We start from the raw sequence: 15,976 nt of genomic DNA, 5'->3' as shown, positions 1-15,976 counted from the left end.
AGGCGGACACCCGAACGCTGCAAGAGCGGAGCGGAGGACAGACGGTGCCAGACTGATGCATTCTGAGCGGATCCGCATCCACTCAGAATGCATTAGGTCTGGACGGATCCGTTCGGGGCCGCTTGTGAGAGCCTTCAAACAGAACTTACAAGCGGACCCCCGAACGCTAATGTGAAAGTAGCCTTATATAGTTACATAGTTAATACGGTTGAAAAATGACCATCAAGACATTCACAACAAATTCATAACACATTCATATCAATAAAATTTATTTTCAACTGAACTTTTTTTCATTTTGTTCCTAGGTCTAATTTTTTCTGCTGGTTTAGTTTTTATATATCATTTTAACCGGGTTTTTCAGTAATAATTTCATACTTACCTGTTCGCCACCTCTCTAGGCCTTCATGTTGTCCATGCTGTGTCCATGTTTTATTTCCCGGAGTATTTACATCCGGCACTGCATGGGCAAGATTACATGCCCCTCTGCAGCTAATAACTGGCTTCAGTGGTAATGTGTCCTCAAACAGCACATTACGCATGAAGCCAATCATTGGGTAAAAAAACATAGTGGTAAAACTTAATAATAAAATACAGATAGAGGTTTGTTATAAGCCACCCAATATTACAGAGTCTACTACTATGGGAAATAGACAAGTTATGTTATAGTTATTATGGGGAACTTTAGGATATAGACTGGAAAACTGAAACCTGTAGATCTCATAAAGGAAACAGGTTCTCATAAATAACTAAACACAATTACCTTTCTGGTACAGGATCCAACTAGAGGGACAGCCAGGACTATTAACCAATAGATCTGACATGACAACATTAGTGGAGGTTGGGGGGCACCTGGGAAATAGTGACCATAGTTTTATAAACTTCCATTTGACATTCAATTGGATATTTTGTCAGGGAGGCACAAAAAAATGCCTTAGGAAAGCATCGTACATTTTAACTGTGAGAGGTACATACTGTACCTAACGGGGAAAAAGGGTCAGGAACATGAAAAAAAAACCCACTGTGGACAAATAGATATGTAAAGGAGCAATAAATAACAAAATATATATATATATATATATATACACTCACCTAAAGAATTATTAGGAACACCAGTTCTATTTCTCATTAATGCGATTATCTAGTCAACCAATCACATGGCAGTTTCTTCAATGCATGTAGGGTTGTGGTCCTGGTCAAGACAATCTCCTGAACTCCAAACTGAATGTCAGAATGGGAAAGAAAGGTGGGCTACAACAGCAGAAGACCCCACCGGGTACCACTCATCTCCACTACAAATAGGAAAAAGAGACTACAATTTGCACAAGCTCACCAAAATTGGACTGTTGAAGACTGGAAAAATGTTGCCTGGTCTGATGAGTCTCGATTTCTGTTGAGACATTCAAATGGTAGAGTCCGAATTTGGCGTAAACAGAATGAGAACATGTATCCATCATGCCTTGTTACCACTGTGCAGGCTGGTGGTGGTGGTGGTGTAATGGTGTGGGGGATGTTTTCTGGGCACACTTTAGGCCCCTTAGTGCCAATTGGCCATCGTTTAAATGCCACGGGCTACCTGAGCATTGATTCTGACCATGTCCATCCCTTCATGACCACCATGTACCCATCCTCTGATGGCTACTTCCAGCAGGATAATGCACCATGTCACAAAGCTCGAATCATTTCAAATTGGTTTCTTGAACATGACAATGAGTTCATTGTACTAAAATGGCCCCCACAGTCACCAGATCTCAACCCAATAGAGCATCTTTGGGATGTGGTGGAACGGGAGCTTGGTGCCCTGGAAGTGCATCCCTCAAATCTCCATCAACTGCAAGATGCTATCCTATCAATATGGGCCAACATTTCTAAAGAATGCTATCAGCACCTTGTTGAATCAATGCCACGTAGAATTAAGGCAGTTCTGAAGGCAAAAGGGGGTCCAACACCGTATTAGTATGGTGTTTCTAATAATTCTTTAGATAAGTGTGTATATATATATATATATATATATACATATATAGTGGGGTTTCGCTCTGGTAGGTAGGGTAAGCGGGCGCAGTACACGTCAGTGTTTATTCACACTTGAGGCAATTGCACAAAACAGCACGTAACTTTGCAGTCTTGGTGTTAATTAACACACAATTGAAAGTTCATATAACACAAGTAATCTTGCTGGCAGTTCTTCCTCCAGTAGTCCACAACAGACTTTGGGGGGCCTGTTTCCCCAGCATGCAGCTCTCAGCCCTCCAGCACGGCACAAAGCCTCAGATCCCAAAAAGAGAGACATATCAGCCTATTTAAGGACAGCCAGGTGCTGCCAAAAACCCGGACTGGCACGTAAACTCCGGTCCGGTATTTGACCTCACCTGGCTAGAAACCAGCCCAGCTGCACATGCTGGGAGGAAAATGCTTTCCTTGCCAACACAACCCCTCACTGTGTCACATATCCCCCCCCCTTTGTTCAACCCTGAGGGGGTGGACACATGCCAGACAATGCACCCGGGACAGGGCATCCGCATTTCCCTGCATCCAGCTTGCTCTGTGTTCTACCGAGAACTTAAAGTTCTGCAGAGACAAAATCCATTTGGTGTCTTTGGCCTGGTTCATCCACTTGAGAGGGGAGAGACTTGAGTGCCCACTTGATAACCAGGCACTATCTCTCCACTATACTGTACCTGGTTTCGGCTGGGGTGAGCGTGCGGCTTAGAAAGACAACGGGATGCTCATCCCCGTTGACTTCCTGAGACAGTACAGCACCGAGACCTACTTCGGAGGCATCCGTTTGAACCACAAACTCCCTCTTGAAGTCGGGCGTCACCAAAACCGGTGACCCACACAGGGCCGACTTTAAAGCGGCAAAAGCCTCTTCTGCCCGATTATCCCAGGTAACCATCATTGGTTTTTGTCCCTTCAAGAGCCCTGTCAGGGGCGCGGCTAGAGTAGCAAAATGGGGAACAAACCTCATGTAATAGCCCACCATTCCCAGGAATGACTTTATTTGCCTAGTGGTGACAGGTCGGGGCCAATTCCGTATCGCCTCTATTTTGTTCACTTGGGGTTTGATGACTCTGCTCCCAATGACATACCCCAGGTACTTAGTCTCTTCTAACCCTATAGCACAATTTTTTGTGGTTAGCAGACAGAGGGGCCGGTATCTCTTCTCCTAGACAACCAGGCCACAGGCTCTCTTCTGTACAGGTTTCCCTATCTTTCCACGGTTTGAGTAAATTCACATGGTAAACCTGCTCCGGCTTTTGTCACCCTGGCTGGTGTACCTTGAAGTTTACATCTCCAATTTTCTCGAGTACCTCGTAGGGCCCCTGCCACCTAGCTAGGAACTTACTGTTCATGGTCGGCACCAGAACCATAACCTGATCGACCCGGGTTAAAGACCTGGACCCGAGCGTGCCGATTTTAGACCCGACTCTGGGCTTGCTGAGCTGCCTCTATATGCTCCCTAACAAGAGGCAACACTGTCTCTATCCGATCTTGCATCTGGGTAACTACTCAATGACACTTTTATGTAGAATGGGTTGTTGTTCCCACACCTCCTTGGCCACGTCCAAGAGACTGAGAGGATGTCTGCCATATAGCAGTTCAAAGAGCAAGAACCCAGTAGAGGCCTGGGGTACCTCTTGCACTGCGAACATGAGATAGGGCAGAAGGAGGTCCCAGTCCTTCCCATTTTTAGACACAACCTTTTTCAACATATTTTTTAATGTTTGGTTAAACCTTTCTACCAGACCGTCTGTTTATGGATGGTAAACGGACATCCGTAGTTGTTTTACAGAGTTCCCTCATCACCTTGGACATAAAAGGCATCCTTTGGTCGGTCAGAACCTCTTTAGGTAGTCCTACTCGGGAAAACATCTCCATTAACTCCCTAGCTATGAGTTTGGCCAAGGTATGTCACAGTGGCGTAGTCTAGAATGACTAAGATGTGTTGATGCCCTCTGGTGGACTTTGGTACTAGGCCTATGAGGTCCATAGCTATTCGGCCAAATGGTACTTCGAAATCCAGGAGAGATACTAGGGGACTACAGAAATGTGGCTGGGGGCTAGTTATCTGGCAGGTCAGGCAAGACTTACAAAACTCTTCCACTTCTTTGAATATGCTGGGCCAGTAAAACTGCTGTAGAATACGATCCTGAGTTTTTTGCAGCCCCAGTTGGTGGGCTAGATCTAACACACGCTTGCGATAAGCCTTGGGGACCAACAACTGTTCAATAGGCTCACCCCGTAGTTGGTTTATCCGATACAACATATCGTGATGAACCACAAAACAGGGAAACACTGACTCTGCCCCAGGTTGTTGTGGTTCATCGTTGTGTTACCATCTACTATTAACACATTTTTCCAGGCACAGGATAGGGGTGGGTCTAGATGTTGGGCGGTACCAAAATTATCCCCGGAGACATTGAGGTCTGCCAATTCAGGACCAGGCGGCAAGTCCTCCATGTCTCTCACCATCACACTTAACGGGGTTGTCTCCCCCTCTTCCACTGAAGTGGCAGTCACCCCTACCGCTGGCCCTTTGGTCTCAGGTTCCTAGGATTCTGGTCTCCCCCCTGAGCCCGCCACTAGGGTTACTGCTGCCTTATGGGTATCAGTCACACTCATAGCAGTCCACAGAACCAGGAAGCCTGGGAAGTCTCTCCCTATTATAAGTTTGTAGTGTAAAGTTCGTAGTGAGTCCATTGCCAGCCCCTGTGGTTAGAGACACCAGGGCGATGGGATAGTCTTTTAAGTCTCCATGGATGCACATCACCCCGACTTTCCGGCTAGTATAATCCGCTGACCGTACCAGGGGAGCCCTTACTAGGGACACCAGCCTCCACTGGAGTGTCTCCTACCTCCACCTGGCACAGGTGGTTTAGAGTTTTTGCGGTACCTTCTGCACACAGCTTCCTGGCATATAGCAACTGACGGTAGCCATAGTTAGTATCCATGGGTTCTACTTGATGGGGACAGTCAGCTCTTACATGGCCAGGCTCCCAACACAGCCAGCAAACTATTGGAGCCAGGTCTGTAGAGGGTACACCCCGGGTGGGTTGGTACAAGTCGCCGGTTCTGAGATGGAGATTTACGGGGATTTGACTGCCCTCCTCCCAAAAGAACCCCCTGTAACAATCTTAGTAGCCTCGGAGCGCTCCACCAGGTCCACCATTTCTAGGGCGTTGCCAGGAGACACCTGGCCGATCCAGTGCTGGAGAGGGGGTGACAGAGCCCTCCAGAACATATCAGCCATTAGTCTATACAGCCTAGCTGTGGGACTCATCAGCCTGTAGCCACATCAGGCTGTAGCTAATGGGTCCTTTTTGGTAGTTGGCCGCTTGATCGTCTGGCAAGTCGAAATACACCCGCTGGGAATCGGATGCCAGGAATGGAGCGACGACCTCAGCCCACTGGTCATGTGGTAGATTTTCCCTGATGGCTACTCCCTCATACATCGCCAGGTAGGTTTCGATGTCGTCTGCGGGGTTCTTCTTAGGAATTGTGGACGCTCAGGGTTGCTCCTGCTGTCTGCAAAGCCATCACGTGTTGTAGCAGCAGCTGGTTAGTCTCCTGCTGCTGCTTATTAGCCTCACGTTGCTGCAGGTTTGTCTCTCGCTGCTGCAGATTAGCCTCCATCAGGGCCTTCACAACAGCCTCCATTTTGTTGTGAGGCACTGGTTGTAATACAGCTGGTTTAATGTATGACATACAACCATGCCTGAAAAATGCAGAAACCAAAAATATCGGCGTTCACGCCAGCCTCACTGCTCTTGACCGCATCCTCCACCAATTGTGGGGTTTTGCTCTGGTTGATAGGGTAAGCGGGCGCAGTACAGAGGCAAAACACAAGTGCTTAAAGGGAACCTGTCACCGGGATTTTGTGTATAGAGCTGAGGACATGGGTTGCTAGATGGCCGCTAGCACATCCGCAATACCCAGTCCCCAGTTTTTTTTACATAATAAAAGCACACAGAGCTATGGGGACTGGGTATTGCGGATGTGCTAGCGGCCATCTAGCAACCCATGTCCTCAGCTCTATGCACAAAATCTTATTTAAGAGTGATAAGGGAGGAGTTGTAGAGGCGACAGAGAAAGCAAATTTATTAAATATTGTTTTTCTCCACTCTATTCACTGAGAAAAATGCAACACAAAAATGAAATGCAGAGTGTCAAAGTAAACTACCCATTAAATGTAGCCTGTCTGACCCACGAAGAAGTGTAGCAGTGTAGATAAATCAACGTATGTATTATTTATGGACTCTATAATGATAGTGAGTTTTCCACAGGATTGGCACTTAGCAAATGTGGTGCCAATATTTAGAAAGGGGTAAGAACCTGAGCCTGGAAATTATAAGCCGTTACGTCTAACATATTTTATTGGTAAACTGAAGGTTTTTCAAGAGAAGCTATACAGAAATATCTCAATGAACATAAGCGTATAACGCCATATCAGCATGGCATCATGAGGGATCGGTTCTGTCAAACCTATCTAATCATTTTCTATGAGGAGGTAAGTTCTAGACTGCAGTCAATGCAGTGATTCAATGGATGTCATATATCTTGACTACTCCAAAGCATTTGATACTGTGCCACATAAAAGGTTAGTATATAAAATGAAAATGCTTGGACTGGAGGAAAATACATGTATGTAGGTGACTAGCTTAGTGACAGTAACTGTATTAACAGTGCATACTCAGATTGGGTCACCGTTACTAGTGGGGTACCACAGGGGTCAGTATTGGGCCCTATATTTATTATTTATCTTGTAGAGGGGGTGCACAGTAAAATATTAACTTTTGTAGATGACACTAACCTGTGTAAAGAGGACAGTATACTGCTACGGAGGGATCTGGATAGACTGGAGGCTTGGGCAGAGAAGTGGCAGATGAGGTTTAACACTGACAAATGTAAGGTTATGCACATTGGAGGGAATAATACAAGTCACCAGTACATGCTAAATGGTAAAACACTGGGTAACACTGACATGGAAAAGGACTAAGGAATTTTAGTGGACAGCAAACTAAGCTGCAGAAACAAGTTTCAGGCAGCTGCTGCCAAGGCCAATAAGATAATGGGTTGCATCAAAAGGGACATAAATGCCCCTGATGAGAACATAGTCCTACCACTTTACATCTGTTAATGGCCTAGGTGCAGCTCAGCCACATAGAAGAGAATAGGGCTTAGTGCAATACCAAGCACAGCCGCCAATGGAGATTGGCATTAAGTTTAGTTTAATATTTTACACTGTAATGGATCCTATCTTATACAAGAGTGGCCATGAAGTTTTAAAGATACCTGGCATTCCCTTCTGGCTTCAAAATGTAATGCTTATTGTTACATCCTGCATTGGTATAGAACACCATTGAAAATCTAAACTAAACTTCCCTGATGTCAAAAACATTCAGCCAATACACATTTGGAAGACTTTTCTAATGGCAAGCATTCCTTATATGCACAAAGGGGCAACTTTCACAAAGAAATACTCTGCAATAGACTCATTCCAAAGGCACTAGAGACTTGTCCCAGACAACTTCTAAACATCTGAGCATAGATGACAGCCTGCAGAGCATCCTGGTCACCACCTCTGGGCAGAAAGAGTGACTCACATCCCCTGATTCATTTACAGTAGCACATCAACCCTGTAAAATCAGACCTAAGTTAAGAATAACTAAAGCAAATTATTAGTCACTTGATGGCAACTTTATAGCCACATTTACTGCTCCAATATATCCAGATATGATTGAGTAGCCTTATAATACATGATGACATCCTTGTAAAGAAAACAACCTGGGCCAATATGGGAGCTTCACAGGTATTTCTTTATCATGGTCCCGATACCAAATAGTCTATGGCTTTCATTGGATCCATGTAGCCATAGGCTGTCTTTATCGTCATGCCATAAAAATGGTGGTATATTTATGTTTTTTCTTTTACATTCAGGCATATATTACGTCTAGCCATGTGTATATCAGACAGATTCAGGGGCAAAGAAAGTGGAATAGTCTGCTTACACGTGTAACAGTACTGTGACTACCTATATTTGATTTATGTGCTAAAATAAATTTCGAACATGTTTAAAAATGCCATCATTTTTAATTATTTGCAGAATATTTATTTCATGCGTAGTGTGATAAATAAACTGCAATACTGCCAAATGAGTCATATCATGCCATTCTACTTTCATAGCTAGTAGGCTTTCTTCCTAAGTTAACCATTAAAGTTGGAATACTGATTAACCCATTGTTTTTTCGATCTGCTGATTTAATTCTAATGGTACATCTACTTTTCTTTACATTGGACAACTAAAATACTTCCTTTTCTTAAAATGGCAAAATTGTCCAATTACTTATTATGAACAACCAAGTTTCTATGAGAAGAACACAACTAAAGAAACTTAATAGCAGCTTTTTGAGTGCCTTTCTATAAGAGCTCTGTTAATATTGGGTACCTAAATAATGATACAGGTTAAACTGTAACCCTATTCATATCATTATCATTCCTTTCAATCTTATTTCTTAAATGTGACCAAATGCATCAATCGCAGGTGGATAGCTTACACAAGCTGGGTTGCATTCATGAGACATGAGATTGTAATGTGTCCACCTTCAAGATTTCTGCATAAAGCTTTTTCTTATTTTCAGTTCATTGAGTTAAACACTGATTTTATGATGTCCTTCCTTAGACAAATATATAATATAGTCATAGTAAATACTGCATAAAACTGTTGGCCTCTTTGTCTATTACTAGAATGTATAACAGATATAGAACAATGTCTCATCTACTGGCAGACACATTCATATCAACTGTGATAGATAATGTAACATATCTGTTGATCCAGGGAGTCATTTGTTGATCCAAGGAGTTTTTCTGATTGCCTGACTGTAGTTGGGCACACATTTCCCCCCTAAAATGAGGAAAATTGGCTTCTACCTGATTTTTTTGCCTTCCTCTCGATCAACTTGCAGGATAACAGGCGGTACTGGATAAACAAATGTCTTGTTTCAGCCCTACAAACTATGTTACTATGATTTTTAGGTATCTGCACCCAACTCCTTTTTAAGTTTTTTTTAAAGGTATTTCTAGATTTAAACATGGCAGCTGAGGTCTACATAAAATTCAATGACATTACACTGATATGTGGTCATATATATATAGATCACTCATACCTGTTTGTAAGGTAAGGTTCTTTGTTTCTCCATCCTGCAAAGCCACAATGCTTATATCGTACAGAGTTCCTGCCTCAAGTCCACTCTGTGTACATTCATAAGAGTCATTTGTCTTTTGGATGGGATTACATGTAGTCTCCCAAAAATTGCTTGAACGGCATATCATGCTAAAGTTACATGGACTGCCTGGACTGCTCCACTTCACGTAGACAGACTGCGAGAAAGCTTTGCTCTCTGTGATGTTGATGGTGCATTTTACTGGCTCCACATCCTAAAAATGGACACAAAATCCATTACGTGACAATAAAAAGCAGCAGTTTAATCACAGGATTACCTCCTGACCAGACCCACAATTTACAGAATAAGCAGTCTGAGTGGTAAAAGCAATTTAAAAATCTACAATCTTTTTTTAAATTTTAACTTGAATAAAATAACACTAGATATATTCTTTAATAACTGCAAAAGGAAGTTATTCTAAACATTTAAATGTATAAGCTATGGTATAAATGCAATCAAAATGGTGAATAGATATGAAAAGACCTATAAGGCACAGAACTAGTCGCAACTTTTCACAATATCTCAGTGTGTTATCTGTGAAATGCCATGGGACCACTCCATGCACTAACACTGCAGATCTAAGATGCTCAATAATAATTCAACTCTGCTATAACTGTACAAGGGAAAATTAAGTGTACTTACCTGAATGAAGCTTAGCACAATCCACAATGACAATCCAAACACATATCTCAGCATTGCGAGAAACCTGATTTATTGTAAACCTTCAGTGGTGATAATTACATTGCCAATCCCCCCAGATATATCCAAATTCAGAAAAAAAGTTGTTTCAAGCAATTCCAGAAAAGAAGGCTCTAGATAGATTTCCAAGTCAATGATGCTAGTATAATTATCTTTTCTAGGAGATCCTCCAGAAGATGGAAAAGTTAACAAGCCAATCCAAGCAATTTTTTTCTGAAGGGTGGTGCAGTAAGACATAGAGGTACCAAGACGATTTGATTTTGGGTAAAATTCAAGAAAAGGGAGTAGAAGGCAACGTCTTGCAATTTCCACATTGCCATTCTGACCCAGTCTAAACTTGTTCAGTCCTTTCCATCCACTTCCTTAATCAAGAGTCAATTTCCTCAGCTAATTCTAAAGCAACAATAATGAGCAGAAACCAGAATCCAACCCAAGCAGAGCACTCAAGAGCGCCTCCCCTCCTTGTGAGTTTGCAGAAGGATCTAGGCTGTCTTCTTGGCAGTACCTCTGAGATACCAGCCCAGGCAATTTCCTCTGACTGCTGACCCTTCATTAACCTTCTCTCCCTGTGCCTGGTTAAATCTGAAGAGAAGCCTGTCCTTTAGACACTGCTATCCCATGCCAGGACTTTCACTTTTCTGTTCTGATCATTTTTTGCCTGAAATCTTGTTTCTTTTCCCTCTAACTTTCCTCTCCCCCACCCCTGCCTTCCTTCCTCCTATCTCCTCGCTCTCTCTCAGGCTGGTTTCCCGAGGCTATTTTTGGACCTTTTTGTTTTCTTTTAATAAAATGTTTGGCCATTATAATTTCACACAACCAGCCTCACCCAAAAGGTCTTGTTACTCTTTCACCAGATCATTTTGATATGTGGATAGTAACAGAGCAGGTTCACAATATTGCTTTTTTCACTCTTTATTATGCTGTGCTCATTCTGTTGTGTTGATTATCAGATCAGCTGTGTGTATGTGTGCAACTGGTTCTCCCTGAAGTACATTCTCTTGTAGATATCCAGTAGTAGAAGTCAGTTTTCAATAACCTTAACATAACATAAGACCAAATATTTTCCCACATAATACTCTACAGGTATGTAACCATGTTATCACCAAGGAAGTTTGGGTGTCATCTTAAGTATCTTTGATACTGCTCACTCTCCTAATCTGATTGTGCTGATGGAATCATCTGGGATAAGACTATTGTAGAGAGGTTCCATATCAAGGACTGCAACACCTGGACCTGTTCTACTGGACGGAACTAACATCACCATGAGCGTCCATATGACGCCCATTTGAAATTGGCTTAATTGGTAACCAAAGTTGGAACAAATATATTTGACCTGTAATATATGTTGACTTTATAATCAGCAAATGTAAAATGTAATATAATTATAACATATATTTATTAGCTTTCTTTCTGCTATTTTTCAGTTTATTCTTGGAAAGTTACCTGCACAGCAGAGCTAGCTGCTTTATTTCACTAACCACATAACCATACCATCCCCAGGAAGCATAAGGGAATGTGAATAACAGCTAAATGATCAGAATCAGTCATTATCATAATATATGGGTAATTTACAGGAGAACAATATTGATGACCTATCCTTAGGTCATCAATATCAGATCAGTGGGGGTCTGACTACTGACAACCCCAACAATATCAGCTGTTTAGAATGGGCCACAGCTAAGGATGAGTGAATCTCTTGCCCTCTCATAGCCATATGAGAGCTAGTGTTTTGGCAGGATAAGTTGTACTTTTTCATGGCACCATTTGCTATTGCATACAATGCAGTGATAAGCTTAAATGCTAAATGTGGTGGAATTGGAAAACAAAATTCCGCCATTGTTTTATGAGTTTTGTTTTTACAGTGTTCCCTATGTGGTAAAAATGATACATACAACTTGATTCTGTGGGTCAGTACAATTTCAACGATACCACATTTACCGTATATCATTTTTCCTGTGTTTTAATACCTAAACAAAAAAAAATCATAGTATGTATGCCTTTTTAATCACTTTTTATTTAATTGTTTTGGGAGGTAAAGCGATGAAAAATTTGTGAATCAACAATTTTGAGCCTTTTATTCTTTTTTTTCCATTTCAGCGTTTACCATATGGGGTAAATATATTTATATTTTAATAGTTTAAGCATGACAATGCAAATGATCTTTATATTTTTATTGTTTATTTTTAGTAAGGGGAAATATTTACACTTATATTAAGTCCTCATAGGGGACTTGAACATGCAATCATCTGATCGCTTCTCTCATAGACTGCAATGATTTAATCTGTTTGTAATAATTAAATTATTAGCTAAACTATCCCCCCCCCCCTTCTTTCTTGCCCTCAATAAATATTTTTACTGAGAATTGTCTAGACTGGATACAATTGTATTCACCTGTCACCTAGGCTGTTTCTATATAATTTTTCAGGCTACAGTGGGCCCCAAAACCCACCATTTTAAGGTGGGTTTTGGGGCCCACTGTAGCCTGAAAAATTATATAGAAACAGCCTAGGTGACAGGTGAATACAATTGTATTCAGTTGGCCCATCTCACTAGGATATGCCACCAATGTCAGATAGGTGCAGGTCCCACCTCTGGGACCTCAAACTAACTCTAGAATGGGCCCCCAAAGTGAAGGAGAGCACAGTGTGCATGTGTGGCATGCTCTCCATTAACTTCTATGGAAGCTCCAAATAGAGCCAAATGAGCGGGCTCAGCAATTTTCGGAACTTACATAAAAGTGAATGGAGAGTGCACCGCTCAAGCGCGCCCACCTCTCCATTCACCTCTATGGGAGTTCTGGAAAAAGCCAATCTGGTGCTAGGCTATTTTCAACACTCAAATAGAAGCGAAAGGAGGGTGCTTGTGCAGTGCTCCCTTGTTCACCTTCGGGGTCCCGTTCTAGAGTTAGGTTTGGCTCTTAATGATATTCCACCAATGTTTTAATTACTCATATCTTGCTTGTGGAAGAAAGATTCTAATAAACATACGTATTGCGTGAATTAGCCATCTGGGAGCTTGGTCCTGAGATGCTCCTCTTTTGAAGATCCTGTTTCTTTCATTGCCACGCTCTTTATCAGTTTTACAGACTGGGCTATGGATAGGACACCACTTCCATTGTGGATGGGGCCAGAACTATTCCTCTCTCTTGCTCCAAGGAGAGCTATAGTTCTGGGCCTGTCTACAGCAAAAGAGACATCTCGTCCATAGACCAGACCGGAAGCCTGGTAAAGGACATGAAATTGGCAGAAACAGAATTTTCAGAAGAGGAGTGCCACTTGACCAGGTTTATGAGCTGCCAATCCATGCAACTTCGAGAAGGTAAATATATTAGAGTTCTCCACAAGCATGATGTAAGTAATTAAGGTGGGTTTGTGGGGTCCACTCGATACTTTTAAACCATTCCTTGAGGAATTAGAAAATGTTTTATTATGCAAAGATCAAACTTTATTACAACTGCAAAAAACTTTATATGTTGACTGCTGGCAGAAGATTACTCGAGAAAAAAGGAAAAATCTAACAAGGAAAAGTTATAGGTGGAAATATACTGGGATGGTGGCAGGATTTCCCAGAATGAGCAAAATCACAGTTTAAACAGCTTGAATACCTTACTAGAACACCATTAGTTTACTGCTGTAGTTTAAGGTGACATTTTACATTTATGTAGGTTTAGAAGGTCCTGAAGAGCTCTACACTTCAACACTGATTCTTTTGCATTTTCTAGCACACCATGCATGACATAGAGTTGTGGTCCTTCACAGGACAGTGAATGGAACAGCCAATGCCTCTCTTCCTTCTTGTTAGAACCATTAGCGGTCAATCATGTGGATCCAAATACCAGCATTGTTCTGCTTTAACGGATACGACCATGTTTGCAACCTTTTTTGTACTGTCTATATTAAAAAATTTGCTAATTTTGTCTCAAGCTCCTGTGCAGATTTATGTGTCTCCATGGTTACAAACAAGCCCATTGCAATCTGATCTTACTGTACAGTCATACTCCTTTCCATCAATCCTCAACATCTTGCTAACATATATTCAGAAGGATAGAAGTAAGGGACAGATAGAAAGGAGTGTAGCTACAGAGTCTGATGATGTACAGTTTGCTTGTGGTCTAACCATGGACATATAAAGTTCTGCATTGGAGCTGTAGAATCAATACTTTTTTTTAAATAAGATGATTTGTAAAATGACCTATATTTTTTTACTTAAATTTGCAGTTGAAAGGTGTTTATACATAAGCCATTACACCTGTTATTCTAGCATTACCAAATAGGAGAGCTTTATTATACACATAAGAGTAAAATGTCTGTGCCTCTTAAAGGGAACCTGTCACATTGAACATAATGTCTGAGCTGCAGGCAGCATGTTATAGAGCAGGAGGAGCAGAGAAGATTGATATATAGATTTGCGGGAAAAGATTCAGTAGAATATGTAATTTATACATTTAAATTCCTTCTCATTCTGGGCTTTGAAGTCAAGGCAGCGGCCCTATCGGCGATTGACAGCTATCTCTGAATATACAGTCATAGAGGGAAGGCTGTCAGTCACTGATAGGGCCGTCTCCTGGACTTCAAAGCCCAGAATGAGCAGGAATTTAAATGAATAAATTACAAGTTTTACTGTATATTTTCCCATAAAACCATATATCAATCTGCTCAGCTCCTCCTGCTTTATAAGTTGCTGCCTGCAGCTTACATTGGATTTTTATGGTGACAGGTTTCCTTTAAAGGATTATTTCCATCATACAGTAAGTACTTATTGCATATCCGTATGCTATAAATGTCTGATATGTGCAGCCTTTAGCAGGATGGGTATCAGGAGACTACCTTTATGGTAATAAGTGTAGGTCTCAAAGGTGGAATCTGCACCTGTCAGACATTCATGACATATTCTGTGGCTATGCGATAATAGGAATAACCCATTAAGGCTGGTTTGCAGAAATTCTGCATAAATTTCGGTGGATTTCTCCTGCAAATCAGCCAAAAACCACTTGTGGTTTTTGGTGCAGCTTTAATGTGGTTTTGCCGTTAATCTTATCCTTGCAAAGAGTAAAATCCCCCCAAAAGAACTGCCCAAAGAATTGACATGCTGCAGATTTCAGAATCCACAGGGCAGGTCAATTTCCTTGCAAAATGAAAAATCAAAGTGTACACAAATTATGCACTTTGCTGGCACGGTATTACGCTGTGGTTGTTCGCCACGTGAATCAGCGCAGAAAAAACACAAGGTGTGCAGGTAGCTTCATGCTAACATTTTTTACGCTGTGGTTTTATTCCGGCCGCCTCTCTGCTTGTTTGCCATGCTGTGGCCGGACCTCTGGCCTGCCCCCATTATAGTGAATGAGGCCAGAGCGGACTTCCACCAGCATGGTAGACTTGCGGTAGCAGGGATCCGGCAGGCTGTTTCCCCGCCGAAACAGCCTGCAGGAAAAGGCTACCGCAAGTGTGAAAGTCTTATTCACACATCAGTGGTCAATGTGATTGTGAGCCAAAAGCAGGTGCGGCTCTAAACACAGAACAGGTCAAGATCTTCCCCTTATACTTTATCTCCGTGGAGGCTCCAATCCTGGTTTTGGCTCACAATTACTAATGGAAATCACTGATCAAATACTGACTGTGTGAATAAGGCTTTACATATTAGATTGCTAGCTTAGCTACTACACGAGCGCCCAGACCATTTCTAAATTGTACCCTTTTAAGTCAATCAATTTTTCTGATGTTTTGCACTAAATTCTTTGAGAATTCAGGAACTCAGAATAATTCAATTCGTTATCGCTGGTAATTAAGATATAAAGTCAAGGATTAAAGGGTTTCTACCACTTGCATATCACATATTTGGTGTTCAGACACTAGCGATCCGCTAGTGTCTGATGTAGCATACAAGCTAATTATTACATTAATCCGTTCGGCCGATACCTCAAAAAAAGCACTTATATCTTTATGCAAATGAGCCTCTAGGTGCTATGCAGGCGTTTTTCCAGCACCTAGAGGCTCCGTCTACCTTGCAGTTTGCCGCCCAGCGCCTCGCTCCAGCACGCCCATCTCTTACTGTATTCGATC

The 15,976-nt window shown here is 41.9% G+C and overlaps 1 protein-coding gene across 2 annotated transcripts in view; it reads right to left on the bottom strand.

The window, feature by feature from the left end:
• PTPRB (protein tyrosine phosphatase receptor type B) overlaps nt 1-15,976 on the bottom strand; it is a 134,673-nt gene that overhangs the window by 64,388 nt on the left and 54,309 nt on the right. The window contains exons 1-2 of one of the 2 annotated variants that reach the window (XM_044280442.1): nt 9,861-10,542; nt 9,162-9,432 (exon numbers count right to left, since the gene is read on the bottom strand). In XM_044280442.1, the coding sequence (XP_044136377.1) occupies nt 9,162-9,432; nt 9,861-9,914 (325 nt within the window). In that variant the 5' untranslated portion in view covers nt 9,915-10,542. Of the gene's footprint in view, nt 1-9,161; nt 9,433-9,860; nt 10,543-15,976 lie in introns of those variants that run through there. The other variant, XM_044280441.1, reaches the window with a different exon arrangement.

This window comes from Bufo gargarizans, chromosome 2, assembly GCF_014858855.1.
Source record: "Bufo gargarizans isolate SCDJY-AF-19 chromosome 2, ASM1485885v1, whole genome shotgun sequence".
In the NCBI taxonomy this organism is placed as follows: domain Eukaryota; kingdom Metazoa; phylum Chordata; class Amphibia; order Anura; family Bufonidae; genus Bufo; species Bufo gargarizans.
Note: the sequence above shows the minus strand (reverse complement) of the source record. Positions and strands in the feature narration are given on the sequence as shown.